We start from the raw sequence: 17,712 nt of genomic DNA on the forward strand, positions 1-17,712 counted from the left end.
AAGTAAAAGTTAATGTTTGAATTAAGAATCAAGATACTTCAGGATTGTCTTTGCACGTGGAATGTTCATTGACTAACTAGAGGACAATTTGTTACCCAGGCTAACCTGAAAGTCTTTCGAAATAGTTCCTCTTTCAAGATATAATTTCATTACCAGCTTCGTTTTCAAGTTTGGCCATGGCAGAAATAGTAATGAACGACCCCACCACACAGTCACATACCCTCTACTGTTGTTTCTTTGCAGCAAGAGGACACTGGAATTACAGGTTGTTTGCGAACAAAACTTCGTCTGAGTGAGATGCACCAAGAATTGTTTCTTTTTCTGGTTTTTGTAGTTTCCACCTCCCTATTTACGGGAACCAGATGTCAAATTCACGAGGATTGCCACCATTTTCCGTTATTTTATTCTGTTCTAGTATTAATTTTTTTATTAATTCTAGTAATAATTCTATGCACATTCATATTTCATATTTCAGAGAAGAAAAGGGTAGACTTCATGTCTTAAGATCTTCAACATGATAATATCATTATCACATTGTCTTAATAATATTGGAGTGTTCTAGAGTATAATAATGGTTGTTTTTCAAAGTATTTTTTGTTTATAAATATATAAAAATAATATTTTTTTTATTTTTTTTAAATTTATTTTTAGCATCATCATATTAAAAAAATATATAAAAAAATAATTTTAAATAAAAAAATTAAATTTTAACCAATCTTGTTTCTACTGCAATCTCAAATAAGAACTTAATATAATTTTCGCTAGGTATGTTCATCCGGTTATAATTATAAAAATATTAGAATTTATTTGTATAACAAATATAGATGAAAATTTAAATTTTCCATCAAATCTACAGAGAGAGTGGTGGAGTGTGGATGGAATTTAAGATTGAACAAGGGTTACTTGGTTATATTGTGCAGAACCTATGTAACCCTCATTTGTTATTCCTTTCTTCAAATGGAGGTTGAATAAATTTTGAATTTTTTATTTAAAAATATTATTTTTTTATATTTTTAAATAATTTCAATTTTTAAGAAGCAACCAAGTAGTTCATTTTACAATCACAGATGTTAATTACTCCTGGTTTCAAGACACACAAGGATGATCTTTATTTGTGTATGAGTTGATTTTATTTATTTATTTAGTGGGAGATCTAGTAAATCTTTCAACTACATGATAAGGAAAAAAAAAAACTTTATTTATTATGTTATTGTAATTGCAGAATTATGGTAATGGAATCTCCTCGCCATCTAACTATCATGAGGGAATCTTTTGTTTGGTTGCATACGCCAGTATCGTTTATTAAATTAAACAAGGTAGCAAGAGAGGGACTGTGAAAAGAAAAGCCTCTCGAACTCTTGCTTTAAAAGGACACCACTGCTACCCTTTAAATCAATCAATCAGAGGGATGATATTTCTAGCAGTTGCTCGTGGAATTTCACCAAAACTTCCACATGATGTCTCGCTCCTCTGTCTGATCACGAGACCTGGCATTATGTTATTCTTTCTTGATGGCTTCAGGAGCTCTAAACTGTGCGCGCATGTTGCAAATATCTAGAATACCCGTGGCCGTTTGTTTCGTGTGAAATATTATAAATATAAATACATTTTTTATATTTTTAAATTTATTTTTCTATGTTTGTTCTCGTAAAATGTTTTATAGAAAAAATAATCAATATAAAATATTTTATAATCAGATTCTAAACTCAGCTTTTTTATTAAAAAATATTTTCAATTCATTAAATATAAAATATTTCATTAATATTATTTTATTTACAATACCATTTAACGATTTCAATCATTAAAATCTATCTCCCCAATATAATTTTCATGGCCTCTTTCTCTTTCTCCACCACCACCGTGGCAACCTCTTCAACCATCATTATTGTCATCTCGCCACCACCATGTCGCCACCTCAATCATTGCTCACCAACACCTTTTCCAGTACTTTCACCATCATCTTCTTCATCATTTCTTTAATGTCATCACCATTTTTTTTTCCTTACTTCACCACAGTCACTACTGAAAAATATTTACATGTAAAACATTCTACAGTAAAATGTGTAAAATATTTTCCATTCGTAAAGTATTTTATGCGAAACAAATGACCCTGTCAATAATTATTCCAGAAAAAAACACACACACAAAGATGAGAAAAACTTATTTAATTTTTTTCCAAGCATGTTAAATTTTTTTTTACAAAATACTAATAAGGAATAATTATACTAACCATCTTGTATCATAGTTCACTTTTTTTCTTAACATGATATTAATTTATTTAAAAAAAATTACAGTTTACATATCATAACTTATAAATTGCATAATATTTTACATCATTACTAGTGTGCATAAAAAAAACTAAATTATTTACAACAACTATTTCATTATATTTTAAATAATTATTAAAAAGCCTATGATAAAATATCAAAATTGTTACTAGTAAGAAAAAAAACTATAAAAAAGTTATTTTTTCGGAACATAAAACCCTAATCAGTAAATTGTTTTTCTAAGATGCCTAGAGGTTTACATTCTCAGCAAATTCTCTAATAACTATTTCATTGAGATCCTAATAAAAGTGAGAAAAAGAAAAACCAAAAGTCTGGCTCAATAATGCTTGCATTAAAGTGAAAGCATCGCCCCTGTGCGGACCCCTCATTGCTCTTTCTACAGTTGCTAGGAACAGTTTTGCTCGCAATCATGCAATCCATTTTTGTCTCTGTATTGATGGTAACAAATCTACGTCTTTGGGTGTTTCATCTTCAACCTCACGCAATAGTAGCTCAGGGGTCTTATTTTGGTGGCTCGAGTCCCAAACCACACATCTATGAAATTTTCTTCTCTCACCGTGATCACCCACATCCAGGCCATGAGTTTCCCTTCTAAAATTCAACAACAATAACACTGCAATCTCTTCTCTCATCGGAACTCACGGTGACGTCGATAAACTTGGACTGCTATGATTGTTGCTTATACTTATCAAGGTAATGCTCTTTAAGCCCTAAAGCTTTCCAGAAGGATGTTGGATTGTGGTGTGAGACCAAATACAATTATATTTATCTTGTAGTCGTCCAGGTTTTGTCATAGAGAGCAAACAATATTTAACATTAGAATCTTACAAAATCATGGGGGTATTGTAGCATTACAAGACCAAAAAGGCTTCTTGTTTATGAATACGCATCGAATCAAAGCCTTCACGATTGGCCAGAGATCGACTTGTATTTTAGTTTGCTGGGTTTGTATCTCTGTGGATTTGTTGCTACGATAATCATGCTTCAACGACTTGAGATTTGCTTTAGCTTATCCCTGCTTCCTTGCTTGATTACAGTTTCAGGGTGCGAGATTTCAAGTTTTGCTTAAAGAGTCAGGAGTGGGGACTGCCAGGATCCGAGTGTCCTGTAACTGCGATTGTGGATCGGAAAGGTAGCAGTGATTATGAAGAGAGAGAAATCAGGACTGAATACATAAATTCTCATTTACCATTTGAGGATGTTTTCAATATACCATTTAAAAAGTCCTCCGATTAGGGGGAAAAGACACTTCGAGCGTGATTTGCATTGCGGCTAAAACATTGATGGTTTAGAATTTAATTTTTTTATTTAAAATTGTTTTAATATACCATATTATAAATAAATTTTTAAAAAATATTATTTTAATATATTTTTAAATAAAAAATAATTTAAAATATATATTATGAAATAGAAACAAGAACTCAATGTATAGGTTTTGTAAACCGCGCGAAATGATGGTGTAACGGTGTTGTTTACCCAAGTACGAGGGGGACAAAACTGAAATTACAGAGCTCCTACAGGTGGAAAGATAAGGGTTCCTCGAATAAAAAGCTGCCACCTTTTCAATATTTATGACTTACCGTTTCCATAAAAAAAAAAAAAAAAGAGGTAAGATCACCTGCTGGATTGGGTGAGGCAGCTTGAGAATAGAGGAGAGGACGGGGGAGGGTTGGCCTTGTGGCTCCAAAATGTATTCAAATCCCAAAGGAGGTCTGGGCAGTATGCCCATTTCCTTGCCTCCTTCGCTTTACTTCAGGTTCTGTTAGGGAAATAAAAGCAAGATAAAGAGAAATGATTATGAAGTGATACTTGATTTGACAGCGCTGCTGTCGTTGGCGGTGGGCTAGGTGGTGTACGACTAGACTTGAGACTTCCACCGTGATCGGTGATGCTTGCAAGCGCGGTTAGATTAAAATTAAAAATAAATTGATATTTTTCATATTTTCAATTTCTTTTTTAACCACGCTTTAATAAAATATCAAATATCCGAAGGGCTCTTCAAATTTGATACGAGGAAGGCAGGTTTCTTCGCTATCACAACCCATGAAACTTCAACGCCTACCTGTTTTTTCAAGTCACTTTGCTACGCGCTAAGTTACGGTCCACGAAAGAAAGAAAACTTGGTTTGCAGCAACAAAAAAAAAGAAAAAAAGTCCAGGTTAATTCAAGAAAAAAATATTAACACAACAATAAATTAAATTTATTATGGTCAAATTTTAATAAGATAATCATCACCAACTAATCCTTAAAAAATCAAAACAAAATATATCAAAAAACTTACTTTAAAATAAGCAATTTCTTTTAAAAAATATATATGATATTTTCTTAAAAAAATAAAATATTATATCATTCCAGATTTTACCATTAAACTCAATAACCTAACCTCAATGTTAGATTCATGAACTTTATTAGTTTTAGTGATTTTTTTAAAAAAATTATTTGTTACTTTAAGATATAATAAAAAAAAAGAATGACATTAGAAAAGAAATTCAAGGAAAAAATTAATTTAAATATGAAATTTTAAATTAAATGATAGAAAAAAAAAAAAAAAGTCAGACACGCAAGGCCTTTGAGGAGTTCGCCCATGAGACCATGATTAATTAATGAGGTGCGTGACCACAAGGCCATAAAAAATTATATGAACAGGGTGCGTGGGCTTATTTTTGATTTATGGTCCAGGAGTTGGCCCATAAGGCCAAATTCATGGACTCTTTTTTAAAGAGGTTTTTTAATATATATATATATATATATATTAAACTTCATTTGAATAAAATCCATAAAATTATTTTTAAAAAAATTATTCCATTAAATATAATTTGACTCTGGATTTAGTTTTAAATAATATTATAATTTTTTTAATATTATCAGGAGTTTTTTTGTATGGCCCTTCATGATTTATTTTTTTCTTTTCTTAAAAAAAATTCAAGAAAATCCTATTTTTTAGAAAGCACACTTTGTGAACTCAGATAAGTAAGTAAAATCTCGGTTATTTCAGACTTTTACAACAGCTGCATGCCTTAACTTAAACTTAAAACTTGTTGTACAAATCTCAAGCTCTTTATTATCACGTTACGCTTCTTAAGAACTAATTTTTCTTGATAAAAAAAACATATCAATCAATTATAATTGAATAAATAAAATTATGTTCAAGAAATTCTGTCATTGCATATCAATCAATTCAATTTTTTTTGGATGAGATTCTTTTTTTTGTTTTTACAATTTCTTTTAAAAGAGTTTAAATGATTGTCTTTTCTTACATGAAACACTTTTGTTGATGTATAATTAAATAAAAGTTTTTTGTCAAACTCCCTGTGCGGTGAGATTGAATGCATCTTTCTCTCATTTTTCTATCTTATTCTTTGGTTTGTGTCGTGATTTTCTTTAACGTATTCATTGTGTGGTTTTTCAATATATATTAACAAAAAATATATAAAAAGATTTTAAAAAACCGCTATAGATGTGTTTGTAATCTATGACTTCTGTTGATATTTGTTTGTTGTATTGTAGTAAACTTATAAACCCCCAGATAAAAGAAGAATTGATCCAGCAAAAGATATCCCTCCCTTCAGCACCACCATGTGTCCATGCTCGGGTTAATGGCGTTTATAGCTGGAGGACAGTGGCATGGAAGGGGTGTCGTGTTATTTAACCTAAGTATTTTCTTGATTGTTAATGCAATTCCTCCGCAGCACAGGTGAAAAAACAAACTATCAAATATATCGAATAACCTGTAAGGGTGATCAAGAAAAATTCTAATTTATTTATATAGTGAGATCTTGCTTAAATACGTGGTTTAGACACACATCTTGAGCTGATTTTCTGTACAAACAATTTTGTGTTTGAATTCAGTCGTCCCAATCGCTATTCATTGATCCATGTTATAATATGGTGTTCTTTTTAGATATAGAATGTCCTGATTATTTTTACATTTAAAAAATATATTTTGAAAAAATTTAATATTTTAAATTAATAATTTTTTATATTTTTAAATTATTTTAATATGCTGATATAAAAATAATTTTTTTTAAATATTATTTTAATATATTTATAAATAAAAAATATTTTAAAAATAATCTTAGGCACACGACATACACAAATAAACTACCACCAAAGCAAGTTTTCCTCTTTTTTTTTTTAATTTTTTTAATATTCCAAAAGAAAGAAAAAAAAAACAGCTCTCACCACACTTTTATCCCAATAATACACGAAATATGATGTTTAGGCTCAGAAAAGAGATCTGTATGGTTGAGGTTCATGATCTAACGACAGAATTAACAAAAAAGAAGAAGGGAAAACTAACTCAGATAGTTAAATTTGAAAGTTGAATATTCAAATAGAAAATCAATTAGATACCAAATTTACAGTTTTCAACGTATCACAACAAGGGAATCAGCATGACACCTAAAAACCAATTCCGAAAGCCTATAATGAAGAGCCACGCTGTTCAGTGGTATCGTAGTTATTTTTATAATTTTAATTTTAAAAAATTAAGTTTAAAAAATATAATTTTAGTTAAAATTATTGTATGGTAGATTTTTACATCCAGAATTAATTAAAAATAACTTTTCATAAATAAAAAACCATATCAAACCATCTCTGCAACATATCAGTACTCTTCTCTGTGAGCATTCATGTCTTCGATTACAATGTTGTCTCCAGATAAAACAACAGGTCTTGTTCAGTGGGTATGGAACTTTTTATATTTGAATCCTTAATGCTATATTATACTAGAAAATAAAAAAGTGGGCAAACTTAAAAGGTAAAACTTTTAGTTTCTGTTTCCATCCGAAATTTTTTTTTTATTTTTATAAGAAACACATCATTTTATAAGAAATTTAATATATTTTCTTGATTAAAATAAAATTAATAAAAAAATAATTAATACACTCTAAAATTAAAATCGTGCACATTTTAGAAGATAGTTACATATTATATTTGGTGATTTAAGAATATGGTAGTTATTTTTTAAAACAAATTCTTATTCGGAATTGTATTAAAAATATATTTATTTATTTTTAAAAATTATTTTTGACATCAATATATTAAAATATATTAAAAGATAATTTAAAAATATATAAAAAATAATTTTAAATAAAACAAATAAATTTTACAGCAATTCCAAAAAGCGTGCAGTGGGATTGATGATGGACTGGATTCCCTTAAGTTTATTTTGGACCAAACTAGTAGGCCGACACATGTGCTTAACTAAAGCCCATAAAAACACAGGACTTGACACAGATGAAGGCGTAGCTAGAATATGGTTTCCAACGTGCAATCTTTGCTACACACGACTTCAAATTCATTGCAAAATCCATATCATAAGCAAAATTGTTACCATCATTATACTTACAGAACAACTTAATAATAATCATAAATTGAGAGAATTTGTTCTAACACAGGTTGCCTGGAGTTCATATCATATAATTTTCAGAGAACATATTCAACAGTTTGAAGTTCCACCGGTCCGGTCTGCCCCCCCTTTATTGCCATCAAGTCACTGCTATCACCTCCCAAGTATGCTTTCATAAATGCGACCACAACTCCTCCAATAAATTTCCTCATCGGCTCCCTGGACTTCCCATTCTTGCACAGACAATATGTAGCTTTTCCTCTAATCCCTTCAGTATCATCATCTAGCATATCAAGATGTCCATAATCCTTCACAACGAAATAACTAGCCGGCCCTTTACATTCTTTGAAAAAATCCTTATGATTAACACCCTCAGGTGCACAAGGAGGGAACAGAGGGTTCTTCTTCAGCTCACCCAAGCCAGAACCAATGACCATGGTTGCCATATCAAGATCAAACGAATGAGGAACATATGTGAGTACTGGTGGAGGGGTTTGTTTCCCTTTGTCCATTCCATCAACTGGGTCCACGCCAATTAGTGCTGAGAATTTTAATGTGGTTGCTGCTTTCTCAAGAGCTAATGCAAAAGCAGTCTTGCCACCTCGACTATGGCCTGCAAGGCCTAGCTTGCTTAGATTTGGTTTAACATAGGGTGGAAGTAGGTGATGCAGTCCTTCGGATAGCCAATTTGTGGTTGCAGCCACAGATTTAATTTCATCACTAGAATCTTGTCCAGCCACGAGATATAACTGCCAAGTGCAGGGAAGAAAAAGATTCAACGAGTAACAAAGTAGTGCTAGTTAAAATTCAAATTGAAGAAATCAACAGGCAAGCATCAAGCGACTAAGATACTAATTGATGCAATTGAAGAACCGAACCTTAACTAATATATGGTTTTTGTAGCATCTAATCCGATGGTTTTCATTTTTGATATAGATTGCTATGCCATATTTGTTCACATACAGCATTTTGTCAAAGTACTTCAGGAATTTGGATCGAATCCCTCTCCTGACCTTTACTAACCCCATAATTAACCAATTCATCTAAAAGAAATAAAGCAAAACATGAGCACCAAATACAGGGACTTGAAAGTTAAAATGGAAAATCCAGTATCTTGAAACGTAGAAGACACAAAATTTTAAATAGGAACGGGTTGAGAAAATAGAGAAGTTGGCTCGAGTGTCGCTTTAAAACGTGAAAGACAAGGACAATTATACACGGGATGGGGTATATGTGAAGACTGAAAAGAGTACAGACAAATGAAATATAGCATCAGGAGACAAGGATACAATATCTCGAGCATTCTGGCTCATCCATCATCGATCGCATCAGAGATGCCACTGATTATCGTTTAATTTTCCTTTGAGAAAACGAAACTTTGAAATGTTTTGCCTTAGAGATGAAGTTACTTGGGGGGACCAACATGGCATGGCGTGGCACCATAGCTTCTTTGGGAACTAAAGTTTTATCTTTTTTTCCTTTGAGAGCGAAATGAAGTTATCTCCACTTCGCAGTTGGCACACCAATGTCAATTTGCAGAATACTAAAAAGAAAATTAAAAACTCTTGCAGAAAAGGTTGTGGTCGTTACAGTAACACATAGTACATACCCAGGAAAATACAAAACCAACTGTTTTAATCCGGGGAAAAAGAAAATGTAAATAGATGAAACATTTAATAACATCGAAATGATCTCAATTTGGGATCAGAATATAGTATCTAATCGTCATCTTTATTTGTTATCTATTGATTTTGGGTAGAAACTCTGCTTTACTAACGAAATTAATGCTAATTAATAGAGGCACAAATATATCCAAATTCATCACACTTGCAATTCACTCACAGTCGATGAATACAAATAACACAACGTGATGGAAAGTATCTTAAAAAAGCTAATTGCATCCAGCCGCGATAGGAGATTTGGAGCCTTTGAATATATTTAAAAGACTTGCAATTCATAATGGACCATGGCTGCATCAAAATTTTGCCACGACCTATATATGATCACAAAGAAGAAGTCAAGAAGAGAGAGTGATATGTACCTGAGGAGCAATGACAATGAACCCATGAGAAGCAATATGTTGCAGGAGCTGGGAGTAGAAAGAATTGTAAAGAAGGTAACCATGGACGAAAACAAGAAGTGGGAATTCCCCTGCTTCACATGGCATAACGATCAATAGTGGTTTTGGAGGTGGAACAGGAAGTGGAGGTGATGCTTTTGCGGTACAGCATGTAGTTCTTGATTCTACTTTTTGAAGCACTGTTGTGTGCTTCCCAACCTCAAACACAGTAGTAGTAACAGTTGCTATAGCAGAAGAGGAGGACATGGTTACTGTATTAGTTAGGCTTTTCCTTGTTCTCTCTAACGTTTTCATGTAAGTTTCTTGTGCCAAGGATAAGTTGTTCAGGTGGCCTTTTTATGGCCTTGTTCAATGAGAGAGAGTCGCGACAACCTGCGATTGGTTACCCGGTCCATAACCAATTACCCGCCAATTTATTCTCTGCTAAAAATAATGTCAAAATCTTTCAATTTAATCCTTGCAATGTTCAAGAAAGTTAAAATTTCTCCTTAAAATTAATATTTTTAACAATTATTTATAATTTTTTCGGTCGTCAACCGTTTTAAAAAAAATATTTTTTGGTTCCTTTATTACAGTTTATGCATTCAAGTCTCTATATTGTTAATCAAGTCTCTACAAGAAAATTAGTGGGTATTAATAGGGTATAAAATAAATACCTATATGTATTTTTTTTTATCCTCCTTAATACCCATTACATGTTTAATGGGCATTTGTTGGGCCAAGTAAAGCAAATATCGGCTTTATGCCCAGCCCATTATAATCCCAATATCATGTATTTAATTGGCCTGACTAATTGTGTGAGTATAATTGTAATTTTAATTATTTGTTTGATTATCCTAATAATTTAAGTAGTTTTCATTTATTTTTTCAAAAATCGGCCAAAAAAGAATTGTAGCCTGATTTCGCAAACAGTACTAAACTCTCTCTAGAATTTTATAGGCCGAAAATAATGTTTTTTTTTTCAGCAGTAAAGTTTTTTTGGGTTAAGTTTTACACATTTAAGCCGAATCCATCTGATTATAGACTTAGATCTCATATCCGAACCGATATATTAATAAAAGATTATTTTTTTCCCTACACTCTTCGTGCTCTTCATTGAAAGAGAAGTTTATAAGATTATTAACTATAATTTATATTCTCAAAAATTAATTTAGAAAGTACATAAACAAATGTTTTTTTTTTTTAAATATGCTAAAGTTATTAATTTTTAACCTAAAAAAAAATATGCTAAAGTTATTAATTTTTAACCTATGAGAAATACAAGCTGAGAACATTTTCACTCTCTCTAAGGAATCATAATTATTTTTGTGCAAAATACAGGACTTGTCTTTATCAAGCACATGTTTAGGGACATTATCCCGTGATATTTTAGAATAGTTTTTTTTTTTCCCATTCATCTTCGTCTTTATTTTTATATTAATTATAAAATTTATTTAGAATCAGAAGATTCCAAATACAGTGGAAGTATCTTCTGACAATCAAGATGGAATCCAACACAACATTAATCAAAACGTCGTTAACACTCTTGATTAACTTAATCCAAACAAAATTATTGGGTAAAGTGGAGATACCCTAATCAAGACAATCATGGCCTCCACCATAAGGAAAATACAAGCGCTCCATTAATTAAACAAATGAGGGAGACAAAAACAAAGCCCACATGACAGGAAGCACATACATTCAAGCCGTGTCTTTATCTTCCATTACCATTCCATTATCGAACTTCTCTTTTTGACCACCCCGGTCCAAGACTCTCCTTTTATTTCCCTCGACGGTGAAACACACGCAGGCTTAGATCACATGGTTTTTGCCTGCTTTTAATTCACAACACTTTGCCTTTTCCAGTTCAGATACAAAAACAAAGGCCCCAACTATATCCCCCCGAGGCTAGAGAGAGAGAGAGAGACCCACATGGATAAGCTAGCTATGTTTAAATTCCTCGTTCTTTACAATTTAGGAACACCAAAAATATAACCCAACCGAATCTCAAAAAGCTTTAACAAGTCTATATATATTATTATAATAATAATAATCCTAAATCCCAGTTTTTCCACTTCATTGCAAACCTAACCCCCCTAGTTGATAGTCACACTCTATGTCTGTTGCCCTTTTCTGCTGCTATGGAGAGAAGTCTCGAGACACCTTGAGTCCAGAGATCATATTCCTTCTGGTTCATGCACTCGAATTCGACAACACCCCGTTGCAAAGTCTTCAAACCGAAATACCGTCGATGCTCACCACCCTCTAGCAAGTGGCGGCCTGGCCAGGCGGGCATATCTTTGATCACCTCCAACACCACATCTGTAAATTCAAAAGGAGGTGAATTAAAGATATTCCCTTTTGATCTTTTACACTTTAGTGCCATTTGAACTTTCCCAAATCCCCAGAATCGAAGAAGCCCCACCTCCTATTCTGGTTTCACATTATTAGAGAAAGACAAAAGCAATGATACTTACTCTTTTTCTTTTTCGTTATGGTCCCAGCTACATGTTTGCTCTTCATCTTCAACATAACCTGCACCAAAAGAAGTTTCAAAAGCTAGGTGGTAAGCGCGAAATAAAGAAAGTGGTTCTACTTATTTCATCATTTGATCATCTTTAACTTTGGCACCGATCCCTTTTTACCTTGTCTGATTCAAACTCATCATGTCTAAATAATTAAATGATTTGATTCCAAAACAAGTACAGCAGAAATATTGGTTTGGAATAGAGGCTCTAATTACCTGATTCATTCGGTTGACATAAACAGAAACTATCTTCCAGTGAAGGTCACCTGCATTGATCAAAGAAACCTGATCAAGACTCTCCTTCCGCATCAACATGTTTTTTTAGATTAACAGGCCGATACTACAAACCAACCAATTTTTAAATCAATTTAATGAGGGGAATATTACCCAACGAAGCACTTTGACATAGAATTGCTAATCATCATCAAAATAAACAGCAAAAATCACAACACAAAATGTCTCTGAGATACAGCAAATCAATGTGTTCTCTAGACATGCTCCAATTTCAATTCAATATGGGGAAAGAAAGAACACAAAGCTAGCAAACTAAATATACAAAAGAATTGTGAACTGAATTAATTCCAGACAACATAGTAATAATCACCTTTGCGAGTGCGCTTGAGTAGCTCACAACCTCTGGCAAGCAATTCCCTGCTGCATATGCCTAAGAAATTTTCTTCAGGCACCAGTTCACCACTGAAACTACCATTAGAACTACCATTACTGCCATTTCCACCAGCTACAGCTAATCCTTTGTCCACGGGAATGACCGCTGCAATATTCCAGACTTCCTTCAATGCTCTCGCCTTCAATGTTGCAGCACCACGTAACGCTGCAACATTCACACAAAAAGTCTGAGATCATTTCCATTAAACCATCCTCCATAAATGCACGCAGATCATGTATGATTTTCATTTATCTAGAATGATAAAAATGATTGACCAACAAAAATCAAGGAAAACAAACATACCTGTTGCAGCAGCAGCAGTTAATGTCATGATATCACCTGCAGAACGCACATTCACGGCAGAGTTCACAACAGATGCAAGGTGCTCACGCTCTGCCCCCATGGCCTCTGCTGCCTCCACGCATTGTGCAGCCACCAATGTTGCCGCTGAGGCCACTGCCATGTCAGTCTTTGCCATTTGCTCATCTTTCCCAGCCCCCGAAGAGGCAGCTGTTGCAGCCGCAATTGCAGCAATGGCAGCAGCAACCCCTGCCACAGATATCGCAGCATGAAGCTGCGCATTATGGGCTCGAGTCTCCTCCTTTTTCTTCTCCCTCCTGTCCTTCAACCACCTACCAACAGTCTTACCACCACCACCACCCGTTGTGGCGGCTGTGATGGCATTGCCACCAGGAGTTACCGCAGGTGCCCGGAATTGTGTGTTATGAGGGTTGTTGGATCGACAATACTGGCAAGGAGAATACATACGGATTATTAACTCATTATTTTCATCACTTTAGATTAACTATTGTAACCTAAAATTGGGTAAATTAATGCAGCAAGTGAAATTGATGGCTGATAATTAATCACGACAGAGACACATCGGTGATTATCTAAAATTATGGGGGCCAGTTGTTAGGATGTTTTGGACAAAAAAAAAAAAGTTGGGTCCATACACCATAAATTCGTTGTTGTGGTTATGTATTGTAACTAATCTAATTCATTCACTCACTAGGGGACCAGCGCCAGCCCGCGTTCTCTAAAAACAACCAACAAAGAAGGTCATCGTTGAATCTCAATAGAAAAGGACATGCAGGTCGTTATGCAATTTACCCACAGAACTAGCAATGGCAGTTTTTGACATTTTTGCTAAAACATAGACAAGGAAAGAAGGCCAGTTAACCTCTTACTCAATTTTTGCTACCTCTAGCTGTTGTTTTTCCATAGAAATAGAAAGCAAAGTATATTACCGGCGACATCAAAACAGCAGTATCATTGGAAAACTATATAGTTTTCTTCGGAACAAAGCAAAGTATAATACCGGCGACATCAAAACAGCAGTATCATTGCTTATATTATTTTAAAAAGAGAAACAGAACATTAGATACTCAGTGCCGATTGAGATTTTGTTTTTATTATTTTTGTATAGTTTTGATGTAAAATATAATTTTTAAAAAATAAAAAAATATATAATTTTAATATATTTACATTCAACAATCGATCGAATGTTCATAAACAGTCGCTCTCTCACTGTATATATATATATATATGTTAGCTTTGGTTAAGGAGAAAGCATGAGATGTGTTTCATAGATATGTTTCATGGGTGATCTAAAGTCAGTGGAACAGAAGTCCTGCTTTGTACCAAAAAAGAGCAAAAACAAACAGAGACCCACAAAAGCAAAGACAACAACTTTATTCAGACTTGTATAATTATATTACCCCAAAAATAGCAATAGATTTCATAATATTAATTAGCTCCGGCAAACTCTTAAAAAAATTACCTTGACATCATCCATTTCAGAAGGGGAAACAGGAGGGCTGTCCGTTAAGGAACCATTAAGAGGTCCACTGCTGTGGGAGAGTCTGCCTGAAGTGCGTGGAGATACCTCCTGCTGCATTAACAGACCCAAAGAGTTGTAAAATGGGCGTTACATTTTTTGAGATAGTTATAAGTAATGATCGCAGGGAGTCGTGACTGTGAAGGAAGGAGAGACAGAGCCTCTGCTCGCGTGTGTTTCAAGAGTAAAGAACGGGAAAATAAATAATTCAATCGATAGTCGGGGGTGTGACGGAACCAGAAAAAAAGAGGGAGTGTATAGGCCTCAAAGCAAGATCATTCTGAAATAAATTTTGCAAATCTGTTCGATATAAATAAACCAGAAACAAGATTTTATCAAAATAGATATAAAACCAGAGGGTCAAAAAAAGACGAAAGCAGAGTGGATTAGTATGTTATCAGGAGAGAAGAAAACAAAGACTCAAAGAGAGCCAAAAGGAAAGAAGAAAGAAATCTCACATATTGTCTTTACTCTCTCTCTCTCTCTCTCTCTCTGCGTGTGTTTGGTTAAATATATAAAATTAAACTCACCGACTGTGACATGATTCTTTCCAAGACCATCTGGGAAGTCTCAGAGGAAGCAAAAGAAAACGGGTTTCCAGAAACAGTAGCGCCACTCTCTTCCAACTCTCCAATAATATCCTCCTGTATCATACCACTAGCACCACATGGGTTGGTCTTGCTAGAGAAAACCATCTGTGGTGGAGCCAGGGCTTTTGATACCTCCAACGCTGACAAGCTCCATGAACGTGAAAGAAACTCCATGGGCTCACGTGGTGTTTCCGGTGGCCGGAAATGGGCCGGTTCCGGTCGCCATGGCTCTGCTATGGGTTTGTCCATTGGAAAGAGAAGAGCGCGCTTGTGTGTTTAGTGTTGGTGGTGTGTTAAGTGGGGGGTTCTTATTAAGGGACGTGGATGGTTGGGTTTGGGTGTTTTATAGAGGATGGTGGAGTGAGATGGCAGGTTTTTATGAATGTCCTTTTTAATTTTTAGAGGATTGGATATATATATATAAAATAACAACTTGAAAATATTTTTAGAGGATTGGATATATATATATAAAATAACAACTTGAAAATTAGTAATAAAGATAAAGAGGGAAAAGGGCAAGTTAGATTCTTTTTGCTCCCAACTGCAAGATATCTTCTAATTAATTTTTGCTTATAGAAATAAATTCTTCATTGATCAGATCTTAACTAAACTATCCACATAGAACAAGCATGCAATTTTCCTACATAACGAGGAGAGATTAGGTGCGAAGTAAGAGAGCTTTACTTTGTCGGGTCGTCTTAGTCAATGTCAATGACACTCTTGCTCTGATTACAAGGTTGCAAGTTCACTTCCTTATGTTACTGTTTTGCTGCGAAGGAAGAGATGTTACTCTCCATTTTTATCCAGTTGATCATTAAAAGCAATTACTGCCCGCGGAAAGAGACGAACTTACTTAAATGATTAAGAGATTGAATTTTTTTATAATTATTAAAAATTTATATAATTTTTTATTTTTAAATAAAACTCGTGCTTTAAGAGACTGTCTGGGGGAGCTGTTGCGTGCCATCCAACGCTGAGAAGTTTATGACGAAATTCAGTCCGATGCTCTGGTCAAACTCTAGCCGAGAGCTGGAGTTCATTTGTCGAGAGGAACATTATGAAGATCCTGCCCAGAACTCTCTTCAAGTTGTCATAATGTCTTGACGACGAAACTTCTACGGAGATTTAACAGAATATATAGCACCAAGGAGAAGATGAGAAGACTACATGATGGGATATATGTGTGAGAAAACTCAGTGCTAGTGCCCGTAAAGTTTATTTTGGATTTTGTTTGTGGTTCCTGAAATTTAAAACGTGTGACTCATCTGGTCCTTTGGGTGTAATAAATTATTTAGGCTAATAACTTGGTCTGTTTTTATATAAAAATATATGTTCTTTATTATATGTGACTTTTTTCTTATCTAAGGTAAGAAAATGGAAGCTTTTAAATGATATCAAAGGAATAGTTCTAGAGATTTGATTTGAAGATTTTGGCCGAATAAATTTAACTTGTTTTTAAGAATAAATTAAATTAAATTAAATTAAAAATATAAGTATAGACTAAGATCCCATTTTTTTTTTTTTTGAAAAATAAATTCTGGAAAAATAAATTATTTTTTAATGTTTGATAGTGTAATGGAAAATAAGTTAAAAGATGTTCTTCAGTGTTTGGTTATATAAAAAAAATGAGGTGAAAAATAATTTATTAATATTTTATTTTTTAAAAGTTTATTAAAATAATGAGGAACAAATCTTACAAATTAAAAAGTTGAATGAAAATAAAATTAAAAAAATATAATCTCATAAATTATCTCAAATAAAATAAATAATAATCAAAATAATAGAGATCAAATCTAAAAAATAAAAGATAAAGAAATTAAAATAATAATAATTAATATTTCATAAATTATTTCAAATAACATAAGTAATAATCAAAAGAATGATGACTAAATTTGATAGATAAAAAATTTCAATAAAAATATAATAAGAAAAAAGCAAATAACAATTATAAAAATGAGGACTAAAGTTAATATAAAAATTAAATTTTAAAAGATGAAATTGAAAGATAAATATTCAAAATATATATATATAAATATTCAAAATATTGAAAGATAAATTTCAATTAAAAGTTTGAGGATTAAATTTGATATAATCAATAAATAATATGATATTTTTAAATTTTTTATAATTTCTGAAAAGTGTTTTTCGTTTAAATTTTGTAGGAAAACACTATTCTAAAAACCATATCAATTTTTTTTTTAATTATAATTTTTTTTTGTTTTATATTAATTTTTGTTTTAATTATAATTTTTTTTTGTTAATGATAGATAAATACAAAAAAAAATTCCAAAAAATAAATATAGCCGAATCATTCTATTGTATAAACATGGATTTGAGAATTATGGTAAGGAGGTGGCCTAGAGGTCCGGAAACCACGCGACACAACAACGT

At 32.8% G+C, this 17,712-nt stretch overlaps 2 protein-coding genes across 3 annotated transcripts; both read right to left on the reverse strand.

Annotated features, from left to right (window-relative positions):
• Positions 1–7,546: 7,546 nt before the first annotated feature.
• CLH2 (chlorophyllase 2) lies at positions 7,547–10,093 on the reverse strand. Its single transcript, XM_011032331.1, has 2 exons — positions 9,680–10,093; positions 7,547–8,387 (listed from the first exon to the last, which is right to left on the reverse strand). Exons 1-2 carry the CDS (start codon positions 10,010–10,012, stop codon positions 7,716–7,718), a joined length of 1,005 nt encoding a protein of 334 aa, XP_011030633.1. The 5' UTR covers positions 10,013–10,093; the 3' UTR covers positions 7,547–7,715.
• A 1,123-nt stretch (positions 10,094–11,216) lies between these two features.
• LOC105130019 (auxin canalization protein (DUF828)) lies at positions 11,217–15,728 on the reverse strand. Of its 2 annotated transcripts, none has more exons than XM_011032330.1 (7): positions 15,262–15,728; positions 14,675–14,782; positions 13,195–13,639; positions 12,829–13,056; positions 12,441–12,490; positions 12,175–12,232; positions 11,217–12,019 (listed from the first exon to the last, which is right to left on the reverse strand). In XM_011032330.1, exons 1-7 carry the CDS (start codon positions 15,568–15,570, stop codon positions 11,805–11,807), a joined length of 1,413 nt encoding a protein of 470 aa, XP_011030632.1. In that variant the 5' UTR covers positions 15,571–15,728; the 3' UTR covers positions 11,217–11,804. The 2 variants fall into 2 exon arrangements, with proteins under 2 accessions (XP_011030632.1, XP_011030630.1); XM_011032328.1 differs by having other exon boundaries at positions 14,675–14,785.
• Positions 15,729–17,712: the final 1,984 nt, after the last annotated feature.

This window comes from Populus euphratica, unplaced genomic scaffold (assembly GCF_000495115.2).
Source record: "Populus euphratica unplaced genomic scaffold, PopEup_1.0 scaffold17.1, whole genome shotgun sequence".
NCBI classification, from domain to species: domain Eukaryota; kingdom Viridiplantae; phylum Streptophyta; class Magnoliopsida; order Malpighiales; family Salicaceae; genus Populus; species Populus euphratica.

Coding starts and splice junctions, on each gene's coding strand:
- LOC105130019 (XM_011032328.1), bottom strand. CDS start 15,570: ATGGACAAACCCATAGCAGAGCCATGGCGACCGGAACCGGCCCATTTC. Junction 13,640..14,674: donor CTGAAATGGATGATGTCAAG/GTAATTTTTTTA, acceptor TCTCCTTGCCAG/TATTGTCGATCCAACAACCC. Junction 12,491..12,828: donor ACTCAAGCGCACTCGCAAAG/GTGATTATTACT, acceptor TGATCAATGCAG/GTGACCTTCACTGGAAGATA.
- CLH2 (XM_011032331.1), bottom strand. CDS start 10,012: ATGAAAACGTTAGAGAGAACAAGGAAAAGCCTAACTAATACAGTAACC. Junction 8,388..9,679: donor TCATTGTCATTGCTCCTCAG/GTACATATCACT, acceptor TGCACTTGGCAG/TTATATCTCGTGGCTGGACA.